This window comes from Glycine max, chromosome 1 (assembly GCF_000004515.6).
Source record: "Glycine max cultivar Williams 82 chromosome 1, Glycine_max_v4.0, whole genome shotgun sequence".
Taxonomy (NCBI): domain Eukaryota; kingdom Viridiplantae; phylum Streptophyta; class Magnoliopsida; order Fabales; family Fabaceae; genus Glycine; species Glycine max.
The window spans coordinates 2,119,585-2,136,133 of record NC_016088.4 but is presented as its reverse complement, the minus strand read 5'-3'; the positions used below and the strand labels follow the sequence as shown (position 1 = coordinate 2,136,133).

The 16,549-nt window shown below is 31.4% G+C and overlaps 1 protein-coding gene and 2 pseudogenes across 1 annotated transcript; 2 read left to right on the top strand and 1 right to left on the bottom strand.

Annotated features, from left to right (window-relative positions):
• The first annotated feature begins 232 nt into the window (after nucleotides 1–232).
• On the top strand, nucleotides 233–1,464 carry LOC100782171 (probable mannitol dehydrogenase; annotated as a pseudogene).
• A 58-nt stretch (nucleotides 1,465–1,522) lies between these two features.
• LOC106799408 (dirigent protein 10-like) lies at nucleotides 1,523–2,840 on the top strand (annotated as a pseudogene).
• A 1,189-nt stretch (nucleotides 2,841–4,029) lies between these two features.
• Nucleotides 4,030–6,814, bottom strand: LOC100816901 (probable mannitol dehydrogenase). The gene is made up of 5 exons (XM_003517210.5): nucleotides 6,577–6,814; nucleotides 6,077–6,190; nucleotides 5,017–5,530; nucleotides 4,770–4,923; nucleotides 4,030–4,423 (listed from the first exon to the last, which is right to left on the bottom strand). The coding sequence occupies exons 1-5, from the start codon at nucleotides 6,672–6,674 to the stop codon at nucleotides 4,224–4,226; spliced, it is 1,080 nt and encodes a 359-aa protein (XP_003517258.1). The 5' UTR covers nucleotides 6,675–6,814; the 3' UTR covers nucleotides 4,030–4,223.
• Between the last annotated feature and the right edge of the window lie 9,735 nt (nucleotides 6,815–16,549).

Here is a 16,549-nt window from a genome sequence, read left to right as displayed (position 1 = left end):
CAAAATATGTTCTAAGTTCCACTGTGAAAATACGAACAACATTATACGTGATAAAACGACTTGTCTAATCTTTCAAATTTTGCGTTTTATTTTAACAAAAGATCCATACCTTCAATGCTTTAGAACCTAGAACAATATACTTGAAATAGCACGTTAATGATGATTACAAAAAAAATGTTAATAACAACGTTCCTTGCTACTTATACAACACTGAAACTGGTTCATAATTTTTTTCAGGGAAACTGGTGGAAAAGATGTGGCATTCAAAGTGTTGTATTGTGGGGTGTGTCACTTTGACCTCCACATGGTGAAGAACGAATGGGGCTTTTCCAACTATCCACTAGTCCCCGGGTATATATACATTAATTATACTTTTATACCAATATGCCTACAATGACACTCTCGATTTCAGTCATAGAGATAGTTCACAAGGCTATACTATTGTCTATCAAACATATATTGAACTGTAATATCAAGAAACAAATTCAGTTTGATTTTAATAACGTAAGAAATAATGGTGCAGGCATGAGGTAGTTGGTGTAGTGAAAGAGGTTGGAAGCAAGGTAGAAAACTTCAAAGTTGGGGACAAGGTTGGTGTAGGATGCTTGGTTGATTCCTGCCGCACCTGCCAGAACTGTTGTGACATTCTTGAGGATTATTGTCCACAATTTACGCTCACATATGGTGCAAAGCATAAAGATGACACCATCACATATGGAGGCTACTCTGACTCAATGGTTGCTGATGAGCATTTTGTGATTCGCATTCCTGATAGCTTACCACTTGATGCTGCTGCAACTCTTCTTTGTGCTGGCATCACTGTGTATAGCCCTCTCAGATATTGCACTAGACAAGCCTGGTTTACATGCGGGTGTGGTTGGTCTTGCTGGACTAGGCCACACGGTTGTCGAGTTTACCAAAGCTTTTGGTGCTAAGGTCACAGTAATAAGTACTTCACCCAGCAAAAGGGATGAAGCAACACAACATCTTGGAGCTCACTCTTTTCTAATAAGCCATGACCAAGATATATATATATATATATATATATATATATATATATGCCAATGCCATACATTTGGAATATTGTGAAAATATCTACTATCACTCGTGATCTTCAGCGATATATATATTTTGACCTAACACCTAATAAAAAACGTTGTTAAATTTTTTAATAATGTTTAAAAAATATTACAAAACATATTAGTAATATTTATTTATATTTAACGATATTTTTTAAATATTGTCAAAAAAAATTTAATCACATTTTTATTAAATATTAAAAAAAAAGTGTTGGTAAAAGATCCGTAGTAATCAAAATACACACATTTATCTCAATTAACTAATGTTGATAATTTTGTGGGGTGCAATGGGGACTTTGGATGGTATTATTGACACAGTTTCTGCTGTTCATCCACTCTTACCTCTCATGGAAAGCTTGTAATGGTTGGTGCCAGAGAAGACTCTGGAGCTTCCAGTCATTCCTTTAATTATGGGTAAGCATATGATTTAGTGTAAACTACTACATCGAGAAATTGGGGAGTTTTGAATGAGATCAGCTAGCTACTCTGATCAACTACTCCGCTCACACACATCAACTCCATCATAATATAATTATGGTGTTTGAACTTGCTTCTATTAATTGGGTATTTATACCACTCCGGCCTCATAACTCTTTCATTATCATCTCAACACATACATCTTCCATCCAACTATATAGCAAAACACTCTATGGCGCGGTGTGAATCTCTTTCCACGACCATGCCCCTGAATGCAAATATATTAATAGCACTTATATTCCTTGCATTTGCAATCACGGCTACCACTTCAACTCGAATCCTTGATGAAATCGAAACACCAGAAGAACCCAACACTGCTGCCGAATCCCCTGTTGTCTCTCCACTTCCACTTGTTGCAGCATCCCCACTAGCGGAAGTCAACGGCGTTGACCAACAACATCACACGCTCTCACTTTTCATGCACGACATTCTGGGCGTTCGCGAAACCCAACGGAGCAAACCTTCCTCTGAACAACGGCGTTCCACAGAACAACAACAACCTTCCTTTCCTCACCGGACTGGGCGGTACCACGGCCAACGTCTTCAACAACAACAATAACAACAACAACTTGCTCAACGGCGGGACCGGTTTCCCGGTCACTGACACTGCAGAAGGTCATGTTTGGGACAATGACTGTCTTCGACGATGAGCTCACTGAAGGGCACGAGTTGGGTTCGGGTTTGGTCGGGAAGGCGCAAGGATTTTACATTGCCAGCGCTGTCGATGGAACAAGTCAGCTTATGGCTTTCAGCGCTGTCGATGTAAGAATATATTATAGTACGCTAACCACAAATTCCTTCAAAGATAATTTCGACTATCATGAGGCAAAAGGAAGACAACATTCAAAACGTGCTAACCTAATTTTTCAACTTATCAAATAGTTATGGTTGGAATCACAATTTCTATAACCACTCAGTGAATAATGATAATTTTTACGAAATTCAAATAAATTGTTGTTGTTGTTGTTGAGGGTGAAACTTGGGACTGGGAGTGAGATAGTTGATTGGAGAATAGCAGTGGCACGTAGCTCAATTGAGTAACTACAGATTTAGATGAAGGAAGAAAAGGAAAGCTTAGCTAGTTAGCTTAAGAGGGTGGCAAAATGTAGAAGCCATGTACGAGAGTGGCAAAATGTTCATGTTGAAAGTGATGGTGGTGGGAGAGGAAAAAAGTAGGGATGATAAAATGGGCGGATCCAAACTCGCTATCAATTTGATCGAGTGGAAGGAGAATTCAACCATCAACCCGTTCTGGCCCGTCTCACCTAATTTATACTAGTAGTTGTTTAGGGTTTGAGTTGTCATTTTATATCCTTTTAAGTTTATAATATTGTTTAAAAATTAAAATATATATTTGTTATTTTTTTATATTATTTTATAAATTTAATTTCTCTAATACTTATAAAAAAATTATATTAAAATCAAATTTAAAATAAACAATTGATATGCTTTATGTTTTTTAACTAAATTTGTTCCTCTTTAAAAAAATCTCTTTATTCATTTAGGATAATTTAATTTTTTTTTATTTTAATAACTGATATGCATAAATAGATTTTGTAATTAAAACATATATAGGAATTATTAATATTCTCCTCTTTTATGATTTTTTTTTGTGTGAATCATTAGAATTTTAGTATCTTCTAAGTTTTTGTGCAGTAAATGCCCAAACTATTAGATTTATACTGTTTTTGTGATTTTTTTTTTGTAGAAATACAAATAAGGGATTGAAAGACACCAAACTTGCTTAGTGAACTGTAGTCGCTTAGCGGAAAGATTCTGCTTAACGTGAAAAAGATGTTTGAAGAGTTTGAAGTCATGCGAAAAGGCATTTAACGTCCAGTCACTTACTCGCGCTTAACACAAAAATTGTGAAAATTTGATATTAGAATGATCTTTAAGTGAAAAAGAGGAGAAAAAGAGGGGGAGGAGAAGAGAGACATAATACAGAATCCTAGAACTTGAGGAAGATGAAGAAGACAACCATTGGGAGTCATTCAGTGTCCACACATTCATCTTCCTTCCATTCCTCTTCATATTTCCATCATTTTTTTATAGTTAAGTTAAAATATAAGGTTATTTTTAAATTGAAACAAATAAGGCATTTAGAAGATTAAATATACACAAGGATATTTGAAATAATTGAGAGAAATAATTTTTAGTTGCTTATAAACAATATTTTTTAACGAAGTTTTAATTATGTTCAAGGGGCTGCAAGAAGAAATTTATTTCTTTTCCTACTAAGGAAAAAAAAAACTCATCAAGCTGTTGAATTACGCTTGAATTTCATTCTCATAATTTCCATACAATGTTATTAGAATATTTTTATAAGATTGATTTAGTAATTGAAAAAAAAATGAAAAAATTGAAGGTTTAATTTTTTTATTAATAAAAATTAACAAATAACTTTGTCGATTAAAAAAATATTAAAATATTGTTGAGAATACGAGGGATGGTATCAATGTAAACTAGGTTATATGCAAAAGAAAAAATATTATTCAAGACATGACCTAACAAAAATACATAATATAAATCGAAATCAATAGTTCCATGACAAGTGGCAGGGTTGAAAGTTATCACATCTCTCTCCCCTTTTGTTATTTACTATCTACTAGTCGCCCACGGTTCGTTCTCTGAAATGTAAATCGTGCAATATTTAAGAGCTTGGTCTCAGAATTTCAGTGTGTTTCCAATATCAATAACAAATCGATATTTAACATCTGCTTTAAGGAGGCGCTCCATTGCTGTGTTGACATAGTCCATAGGAATGACTTCAATGTCAGGTTTCACATTGTGTTTCGCTGCAAAATCAATCATTTCTTGCGTCTCCATTAGCCCTCCAATCAGAGTGCCAGCAACTATCTTTCTCCCTGCCAATTATGTGAAATAGTAATTAAGTTAATTAGCATCAAAGTCTTCATTTTAATCTTTACATGTGCCTACATCTACTTAAGTTTTGCACTAAACTATCCTTATGAACCATCACATATGCTTTCATGTGGGCATATAAGGTGGATTGGGTTGTTAAGGGAGAAGAGGAGAGGAGAAAGGCCGCATGTTCTATCCACTAAAAAAAACTAACATTTGTCGATAAATATATATATATATATATATATATATATATATATATATATATATATATATATATATATATATATATATATATGCTTCATGTGCTCTGCATTCTACATAGGGAAATATGTTTCACATGCTTACCCGCAAGTAAAGGAAAAACAGGCAGTTCCAGAGGCTTCTCCGGTGCACCAACCATTACAAGCTTTCCATGAGACTTGAGCAAACCAATGAGAGGTAAGAGAGGATGAACGGCAGAAACTGTGTCAATAATACCATCCAAAGTACCCATTGCAGCCTACAAAGTTATCAACATTAGATAACTGAGAGAAATGTGTGTATTAATATTTCCACGGTCCAAATTAATGGATGGCATAATATAATTAAGTACCTGCATCTGATCTTGGTCCCGGCTTATTAGAAAGGAATCAGCTCCAAGATTTTGTATTGCTTCTTCCTTTTTGTTTGGTGAAGTACTTATTACTGTGACCTTAGCACCAAAAGCTTTGGCAAACTTGACAGCCATATGGCCTAGTCCACCAAGACCAACCACACCCACATGCAGACCAGGCTTGTCAAGTCCATAATATCTGAGAGGGCTATACACAGTGATGCCAGCACAAAGAAGAGGTGCAGCAGCATCAAGTGGTAATCTATCTGGAATGCGAACCACAAAATGCTCATCAGCAACCATTGAGTCAGAGTAGCCTCCATATGTGATGGTTCCATCTCTATATTTGGCACCATATGTGAACGTAGATTGAGGACAATAATTCTCAAGATTGTCACAACAGTTTTGGCAGGTGCGGCAGGAATCAACCAGGCATCCCACACCAACCTTGTCCCCAACTTTGAACTTCTCTACTTTGCTTCCCACCTCTGTTACTACACCAGCTACCTCATGCCTGCACCATTTCTTACACTAATTAGAATCAAATAGAATTTAAGTTTAATTATCCATCTGGATTTTATAATTGCACCAACTTTTTCTTTCAGTTGCTACAATTTAAAACATCTTGTTTTAGTCGGCATAGTTGCAATTTTTTTTTTATCGTTAAATTTCATCATCTAAAGTCGTCTAACATCATTTGAGTTGAACATGAATAAATAAGTCACGTAATATTCATTTCAAATGACATTAATCAATATTTAAGAGCATGAACTAAAATGATAAAAAAAATTACTATTGCAGAAATAAAAATTGGATGCTTTAAAATATAGAGATTAAAATATAAAGTTGTGCTACAATTACAAGAATAAAAGGATAATTAAATCTTGAATTTATATTGCTTGATATTGTAGTTTAATATATTTGATAAACAAGAGCGGCTGAACTTTAATGCACAGAAGTACTGTTCGAGATACAGAACAATTTTTTTATTTGTGTGACTGGTTTGTTCCAGCTACACAATGAGAATTTTCTATATAGTATAAAATAGTAAGAAGCTTACCCAGGAACCATTGGATAGATGGAAGTACCCCATTCGTTCTTTATGCTGTGGAGGTCCGAGTGGCATATCCCACAGTACAACACTCTGAATGCCACATCTTTCTCACCGGGTTCCCTGAAAAAATTGACGAAACAAATGTGAATTAAATAGTGAGCAAAACTTCATTTTTGACATTTCTTATTTTTTATGATCATTATTTATTATTAACTAGCCACCAGCTATTACTCCATATTATTATTATTACCTAATAACCCATCCAAATCTTTGTACGATTAAAAATTGAAAAATCAACAAAGTCGTTTCATGAGGTTGTTGGCATTTTCATGAAAAACTAATAGAACTGTTTTCAGGAAAAAAAAAAAAGAAAAATACAACTTTTTCTATGACTAATTTTTACTAAAAAAAATTGACTAATTACTTTTCGTGAAATTTGTCCTCCCTACCACCAAAAAACTAATAAAACACCATAAGTATGTAATGAACGAAGAGATGAGGAAAACCTTCTGCAGAAATTGAAAGGGGAGAGAAGACCGGAAGAATCCCTAGCTGCCCATCCGAATGCTTTCCTAGGATGCTCAATTTCAGCTTGTGCTGCCATTTCAATCGTTATATAATATTTGAATTAGAAAAGGATTTCAAAGACAAGAGGAAGAGATTATAATAATTAAGTGTGTCTCTCAGGATAGCACAGAAGGGTTAATATATATGAGACAGAAATTAATACGTGCATGTAGGAGCTGCCAACAAAAGATGTATTTATAAGGGCAGTATCAAGTATTGACGTGTTTGGTTTGGTGACATTGTTCACATCTTTGGTGACGACGTCTTTGAGTGGCCAAGCTGCATGCATTTTCCTTGAGGTCTTGAATACAAGTGAATGTGGCTTCGTGTCTGTTGCCAATCAAGCTACTTCCAAAAAGTGACGTACTGAAATTTCTTGCTAACAGAGATGTGTGTTTTTTTATTTTTTTATTTAAGGGCTAACAAAGATGTGTTTTATTCTCTGTATTCTTTTGTCAAACTAATTGATTAATTAAGATCTTTGTATTTTTATATTAATGAATCTGTTTTCAAAGTTTACAAAATATATAAATTTAGTTTCTCTTAACTTTACAACAACAAAAAATATGATGAATTCTTAATTAATGCACGTATTTATTTGTTTTCTTTTTACATGAATGCACATATTTATTTAAAGTTTGAAGACTACATTTATAGAAATAAAAGTATAATGCAACCTAAACAGGGAAATATATTGATAAATCGTTGATCTAATAAAAAGAGCTCTTTAAGTGAGTGTGATAGATAAATATAAATACTATAGTTTAAAATTATTATTAAATATCAAAATAATGAGATAATAATATACTAATTTGATAACTATTGATTTTTTTAATCAATAGTATCAAAACTCCCAAAGTTAATTAGTGGGAGAACAATAGAAATTCTCTTTAAAAAAAACTTGTGGATCACGTGTAGACAGGATTATTTTGGTATGAAAGTACCAGATTCGCAATACGTACGAGATTTGATAGTTTCTTGTCATCAATCAAGCTATTCAAAGTATTCAACAACCAAAATCGTGCACTGTTTTTCTTTTTCTTATTTTTTTGTGGGCATGCACTGCTTTTCTTGTCATCAAGCTATTCAACAACACCCGTACGTGCTGCACACAACTTTTTTCAATCTTTAATCAATCATAGTTAATACTCTTACAACAATGACTATAATTATGATTTATTATTGTCTTGATTAAAATTTAGATTTAAATTTAACTTAATTTCAAAATTTTACTTATAAAATGAGAATCATTTCACATTTATACATATTATTTTGATTATACCACTGATTGATGCCAAATTTTTAGCACCTGCAATGAAAAAAAAGAAGAAAAGAATAAGCCTATTTTGTCTTAATTATAATTACTTTGTCTAGTCATGAGTCAGGTTGATTTTCTTATATTAAATTACAGAATTTTAGATTAATCTATAATTAATTTTTATTTAAAAAATATAATTTAATTGCACAATGTTTTATCATATATTAAAATATAATTTTTTTACTTTTATTTTACAATAATTTATCACGCTGTAAAAATCAAATCATTGGGGAGGGGCATTAATTATTGGACTTGTTTGTTTAAACTTAAATTTTTTTAAAACAAATAAGTTTTTAGTAAATAAATAGGATTTATTTTTTTGAAATAAGCATAAAATAATTATTTTCAAGTAAAAACATATTAGACAAACATACTTAAAAAAATGACTAATTTTATTAAAATTACTTCTGTCCACACTCGGAGCCTCCTTGTGTTGGTTAACCTTTCTCTTTCACAAGTATTTGATTTTTTTGTAAAAGAAACAAACAAGAATGTCTTTTCCATTTCTATTCACTCTTCAAGAAGTTCACATTACCAACTAATCAGAGCCACACACGTTATAGCCATGTCCCACTGATCATGTTCTTGAGTGTACGCATGATTCCATTGATGGGGACAACCCATCAAAATGTACCTGTTTTGTGTCACCGGCTAATTGGATACCGACCAGTAAATTCAATGTACTTAATAAACCCATGGCCGCTGTCTATGTTCGCAGGACTATTCAATTCCATTACAACAATATTCATGGCGAAGACCAAAATTTCCACGGCTAAAACTATATCACCTTTTTCACATTTTAATGTTTGACAGTAATCTATAATTTGGTATAAAATTTATCATCATTGAAACTTATTTAGGGTGTACGGATATATATTATTAAATTTAGGTCAAATTTATTTATAATTATACATTTATAAATATATTTTTATTCTCTGAAAATAAACAATATTTATTTTTAGTCTCTCTCAAACAATTTATCCAAGATAAAAATAGGGTTAAACAATCCCATCTTGAATGACCAATAGAATTCTAGACAATTTTTTAGTTTTAAATTTCATGATTCTCTAACTCTAAAGTTAACTCGTAAGTTCTTAAGAGTTTTAAAAATTTATTTGGTTCACACGGGTTAAATCACATCCAAATTTGTTTTTAGCAGATTTGGACTAACTCGTGCTAATTCGCAAGTCTAGACCGAGTAAACGAGTTTGTTGGCAAAAAAAAATCTAAAATGACATTAGTTGGTGCAATCTTTTTAGGTCAATTTGAGCATTTAAGATTGTCATTTTGTCTTCAATTGTGCGACCTTGAAACAAAATCATAGAGTCCTCCCAGATCACTTTTGCTTCATTTGTTCCCTCTTTATCTCCAATTCTTCAATTCGTTCCTCGATTGCATGATTTGGTTCTTTAATTTTTCAAGAAGTCGCAAATTCTTTCAGACCCAAAACATCACATGCAAGTTTGAGTTCACACATAGCGAAGCTACTTCCAAGTTAAGGCTCGAGCCCACTATGTTGTAACCATGTAAGCTTCTTTATTATCTAACTCATTGTTGTCGGTTGGTTATGTTGTTGACTTATTGGTTGATTCGCCCCAAATCCTAAATTCTCAATCCTATTAACCTTATCAAATGATATATTTAGTTGTTGGTTGGTTGTATTTTGGTTAGTGGCTTGGTTCTGTTTTCTTTGGCATATTAAAACTCACATCATAGATAGGATTCTACACTTATAGGTTCCAAGTATATTGTTCAATATACTATAACAAATAGAAAGGCGGCTCCATGCCTTACCAACTAAGGCTATTTCTAACTGAATGACCTTATTACTTATGTAGTTATGTTTGCAACTTGGTGTAGTTTATTTTATTATGCATTTATGTGCTTTAAAATATTGTTAAAATGTTGAATTAGTATGATATTATAAGCAATTTATTATTATTTTTGTTTGAAGTAGACTCTTACTAGTCGAGCCTACGGAGTTCCCATGAATCTAAGTAGACTCTTGGTTTTGACAACCATGTTAAATTCTACCATGAATGTAATTATTACCTTATTTAATGATTTTACATATGTAATTCAGATTAATAAAATAAATTTAATTTTTCTAATTTTAAAATAAATGAAAATTATTTATCTAAAGTGAATAAAGTGTATATCTTTTTATAATCAATCAAGTAAATAAATATTAAGATTTAGCATTTTATATTTATTACATATATTAACTTCTAATTAACAGTTATAGTTTAATTCTTTATCTATTAAATTTATAAATGATATGACATGTAAGTGATATTCAAAATGTTATAATTTCAATTTTCATAATCTTATCTATAATTTCACTAGTATAGCATTTTTTATTTTTTAATTAACAATTATGATCAAAATGTCATAAATTTAAAAAATATTATACTTGTACGTTGCAAATTGAATAAAATAAAAATAACAAAAGAGTGTATGAAAAGAAAAATGTATGACATATGTTATGTGTATTATATATGAAATTTAAGTTTCATGAGAGAAAAACAATGAAAGCATTAAATACGATAATAATGGTGTAGAATTTAAAACATGACAATTGTCCATGGATCATTAAAGATGGGTTGTTTAACCTCAATTTTACCTAGGTCAATTAAATCTTTTATTTCATTCTGATGCCTCACAAAAATTTGTCTCACTCTGGTCTTTTATTGATGAAAATAGGGATCACACATGACAAATTTTCATACATAAGGGACCAAAAGAAAATGGTTATTTTTTGGGATAAAAAATGAACATCTTATTTGTAGGAAATAAAAATATATCTAACCTAACATATAATTATCATTAAGTAATGATAAAATCATGAGTCTCAACTTTTGAAAAGAATAAATTATAATGAAAAATATATTTATTGAAATAAAAAATAGTTATTTCAATAATTATAACATATATATATATATATATATATATATATATATATATATATATATATATATATATATATATATATATATATATTAAAAGATAAGAATTTTAGCGAGTTAAAATTTCAAATTTATGAAGTTTAAATTTAAATATACAAAAAAAAGTTTATACCAACAAGACAATTTGATATTAACTAAATTTAAACAGTAATAATTGAAAAAAAATCAAATACAGAAAATTTTATTAAAACCATTAGAGCTTATTTGAACTGGACATGTAGGTTGTATAAAGGAGATCAACTATATGAACTTAACTGTGATCAAACAACATCTAGCGTAGATCAATGAAAGATTCCAAAAGAAAAGACTAACAAAATCTCATCAATTAGAAAAATATATTTTTATATATTTCCATATTTAAATTTTTTACATCAATTCAAATTTTGTATTTTATGATTTCTGTTAATTATCTTACTTTCTTAATTATCAATTAGTTTCTTCACATAAGAAAAATATATCAATTATTAGTAGTTACATATTTACAATTTTGCAAGCAAAGAGTCAAATAAAATGAGCCCACATCACACGTGTAACCAACAACATAACATGGCCCAAGCCCAACCAAGTGATGGCAGAAAAAGAAAGTAGTAGAAAACATAGGATCAAGCCCCAAACATCCCATACCAAGGGAAAGGCTGTTGCTTCCTACACCAAAAATTATTTCCTACACCTTTTTCGACTTCGAGATTGATGAGTCCAAAATGTAATTCTAGATTGGTCACATTCTGGAAAGGTACAGGAAGCAATTTTTTGCAACAACTTACAACCCAAGGGAAATACAATTTACACTTTTTTTTAGCTTCGCACTGCCTATCTTTTTTTTTTTTTTTTTTTTTGTAATTTTCTTATAAAAATTACCATAACAGAAACTAGTCTATTTTTTAAGAAAGAAAGAAAAAAAACTAGTTTCTAGATATATGATGAAAACTATTTTTATCGATCAAATGGCGACATGGGAAAGAAAATATAATAAGCAACACACACAAATGTTAAAGAAAAAAAACTCAAAAGAAAGAGACATGGAAGAACAATAAACATTGTATATTCTTTTAGTAGTAGCAATCTCTACTACCAAATCCACCTGTAATTCTACTTGCTAATACTAAATGCGCCCGAGAGAGATATTAAATGCATGTGCATTTAATATTAACAATTAAATCTGAACCTTCTATTTTGATTTAAGAACTGTTATTTAATCCTCTCGTGATAAAACACTCATCTCACCTTATATGTCTCATATGTATATATACTAATAGGTGGTATGTTGGTGGATGATCTTTTTGGATTAAACATTCAAGAACATTAACATAGCATGGAATAGAAAATTCAAAATTAAAATAAATACATATTCTAAATTTACGTGATAGTGTAACGTGAATAATATCATTTCCGGTCTTCATCATTAAATTGCAACAAACTTTAAAGCAATGAATAAATAATATGAAGAGTTACAATGAAAACAAGACAAAGATGTGTTCAAAAGAATGATATTTAAATTATTAGTGTTTCAAAAGGAAAATAAAAGTTTATAATTTAGGTGGTGACATCAATAGATTGTATTTACACAACAACATCCTTTTTATTACCTAGTTAATAACATTTTATATAGCTAATATTTTATACAATTAAAGATATATTATATAATTGACATTCATATAATTATTTTATTTTTTGTTTAATATGTATTATATATATATATATATATATTATATTTTTATTGTGTTCTTTTTATCCAAATATAAAATAACGCCATTTTTTAGTCAAATACAAAAATTATTACATCAATAATAATACATAATTTTAGTAACGCAAAGTATCGAAAGAAAAAATAAAAAATTAAACAACGTAGTTTTATAAAAGAAAAAGTTATTTGATATGGAATGATTACATTATAATTAAGAAATATACAATTAAAAAGTATCATTTGTTGTTTATTTGATTTTATAATATTATATTAATGTGTGTTTTATTTTTCATATCGTCATCACCACCGTCATCAACTGTCATGACTGTCATCGTCATGTTCCCATCGATGATGGTGATGACAAAAACGACGATAACGTTTATAACAGTGAAGGTGGTGACAATCATGATGATAATAATGAGTTAACGATAATTTAAATATTTTAAGATATGATTTGTTTGGTGAATCTTTTAGGTATTTAGTGGTTATATTAAATTTTAATTTGAAATTTTAAATATTTTAATGTGACTATTATTTTTAATCTTGACGATTGTTATTAATTATTTTTAAATAAAAAAATATTCTCACAAAAGATATATATATATATATATATATATATATATATATATATATATATTATCCCTTTTGCTGTCAAAAAAATTAGAACATCAATAGGTTTACTATGATGTGTCTCATGCATAGTTTATATGTATTAATGATTTGGAAATTCATTTGTATTCCAATTTTATGTGGGTGTTTGGAGCAAATTAAAAAAATATGGATCCAACATTCTTTCTTCATGTCTGATATTCAAAATACGCAGATGCTATGAGTATCAACTTTTGATTATCATGAATTGATTTTGTACAAACAAGAAAGAATCACATGATATAGTAAGTTGTAATGATAAAAAAAAAACTCTTAATCGTAAACTAACCTAGTTTACCATTTGTTCAAACTGGGTGAGTTGGGAGCTAAGTGAAATGAGTCAAATTTGACCCAGAATTAAAGCTAGCCAATCTGTACCTACTTAACTCACCTTGAACTGTAATGGGACAAGTTGACTCACAAGTTACGATTCATATTCATATTGACAACTCTAACATATACTTAAGTGACATAGTGATTCTCACCCTTAGTTTTAATTAAAGCGTAGGATAATAGGTTCAAATGTGTCATTTAATACAATTAAGCCTATATTTTATTATAATTTTTAATATAACTTTGTATTTATTAACTCTTTGAAGAGTTTAACTCTCTTTACCCTTAGTATTGGTGTTTGTGTTTTCTTTTTTTAAAAATGGTGTTTGTGTTAGAGAGAGTAGAGTTATAATAACTTATATTTTTTTACACCAATCCTGTCAAAGTCTCTCTACATGATCAATATTTGTTTAGTAATATTACCTCAATTGAATCACATACACCAAATAAAAAAGATACCTCTCTCACACAAAGCCGATTAAGATTTTCCATATAAAATTGAGTCACAATTTTGTAACTATGTATCAGATGAAGATAGAATTCTCTCATTTGGGCATGAGGTGAGAGCTTAATCCGGTTGGGAAAAAAAAAGACCATCTTTATTACATAAAAAATCACACAACTAAAGAGAACGTAACATCATACAAAAAAAAATCAGGTAAATTTGTTTAACATAGTTTGAGTTTGTTAGGAAAACTAAAGAGAGAGAGCTGAGAGAGAAAGATGGAATGCTAACACAGATGAGGAAAGAATGACTCATTCTCATTAACTATTTAATAGAATGTTATTACACACTACTTATAATAGTTGTCCACTTACTAATCAAACTAATCACACTAAACTTTTATACTACACACTACTTAACACTCCTCCTTAGTACAAAAGCTTATAGAAAAAAACCTCAGAAATCTATAGAATTAACAACACACATCATCTTCCTGAGCATCTTGAACCTGTCAATCTTCAAAGCCTTGGTCATAATATCTGCTACCTGCAAGTCTGTCTTGCAGTGCTTCAAATCAATTTTGCCATTGTTCACTTGATCTCTCAGGAAGCGGAACTTAGTTTCTATGTGTTTACTTCTGCCATGTGAGATTGGATTTTTGGCCAAATCTATAGCAGATTTGTTGTCCACCAACAACTCCACAGTCCTACTCATCTTCACATTTAATTCTTCCAGCAAGTATGTAATCCAATTGGCCTGACAAGCAGCATTACAAGCAGAAATATATTCTGCTTCACATGTGGAAAGAGCAATCACATCCTGCTTCTTTGAGCACCAACAGATTGGAACCCCAGAAAGAAAGAATACATAACCCATTGTACTCCTCCTATCCACCTTGTCCCCACACCAATCCGAGTCTGAATAGGCTACAAGTTGTAGACAAAACTTCTCTTTTTGATATGGGAATAGAATTCCAAAACTAGCAGTGCCTTATAAATACCTCAGTATCCTTTTGGCTACAACCAAGTGAGATTTTCTAGGATCACTCATGAACCTACTCACCACTCCCACACTATATGAAATGTCAGGTCTTGTGTGGCACACAAACCTTAAGCACCCCACAATTTGCCTGTACATTGTGCAATCAACCTTGTCCTCCTCAGTGAAACTTTCAAGCTTCACATTCATATCAGCTGGGGTCTCTACAAAATTGCAGCCTTTCATGTTGAACTTCTTCAACATATCAATCACATACTTCCTTTGCAGCATGAATGTTCCACACTCAGTCCTCAGAAATTCAATGCCTAAGAAGTAAGTGAGCAGTCCCAGGTCAGTCATTTCAAACTCTTGACTGAACTGCTTCTTGACTCGATCAATCAACTTCACATCACTACCTGTAATAAGTAGATCATCAACATACAAGCAAATGATTGTGATATCTCCAACTCCCTCTTGCTTGACATATAAACCATGTTCAATAGTGCACTTAACAAAGCCCACATGACTGAGAAAGGAATCAATCCTTTTGTTCCAAGCTCGAGGGGCTTGCTTTAATCCATATAAAACCTTCTTCAGCCTAAACACCTTTTCTTCCTCACCTTTCCTCTCATATCCAGGTGGTTGCATGATGTAAACTTCCTCATCTAGTGGACCATTGAGAAATGATGACTTAACATCTAATTGCCAGAGATCCCAATGATTTATATTTGCTAAAGCCACAATAAGTCTAATTGTCTCAAATCTGGCAACTGGTGCAAACACCTCTTTATAATCAATGCCTTGCTCCTGAAGAAACCCTCTAGCCACTAATCTAGCTTTGTGCTTAGATATAGTGCCATCTGGATTGAGTTTGGTCTTGTAGACCCATTTCACTTAAATAGGCTTCTTATTCAGAGGTAAAACCACCAATTCCCATGTCTTATTCCTTTCAATTGATTCAATTTCTTCAGTCATAGCTTTCCTCCATACCTCACTATTGATGGCTTCATCAAAGCTGACTGACTCTATGTCAGATTGGAGTGCTAAATGGATCAAATCACCATCATTAGTCACTGCATTATTAGGAAACAACTCATAATCTTGCAGTCTCACTGGTTGTTGTCTATTTCTTACTGGTCTTCCTCTAACTCCTGCTGGGGATGCATCATGATTGAACCTTGCAGGATCATTAATCACCTCAGAGTTATCCCAACTGAGTTGCACTTGTCTTCTTGAAACACTGAAATTTTCAGTATAATCCTTCCATGATCTTTGTTCATCAACATAGACATCTCTGCTGCTACACAATTTGATGTGCATTAGGATCATACAGTCTATATGAGCCTGTGGGATTATACCCAACAAAAATCATCACCTCTGACTTGGAATCCAATTTCTTCCTTCTCTGGTCAGGAACATGTTTGAAACACAATGATCCAAACACTTTGAAGTGACTCACAGATGATTTCCTTCTAGTCCAGGCTTCCTCAGGGACCATGCCAATGAGCATTTGTGTTGGACACCTATTAAGAACATAGGC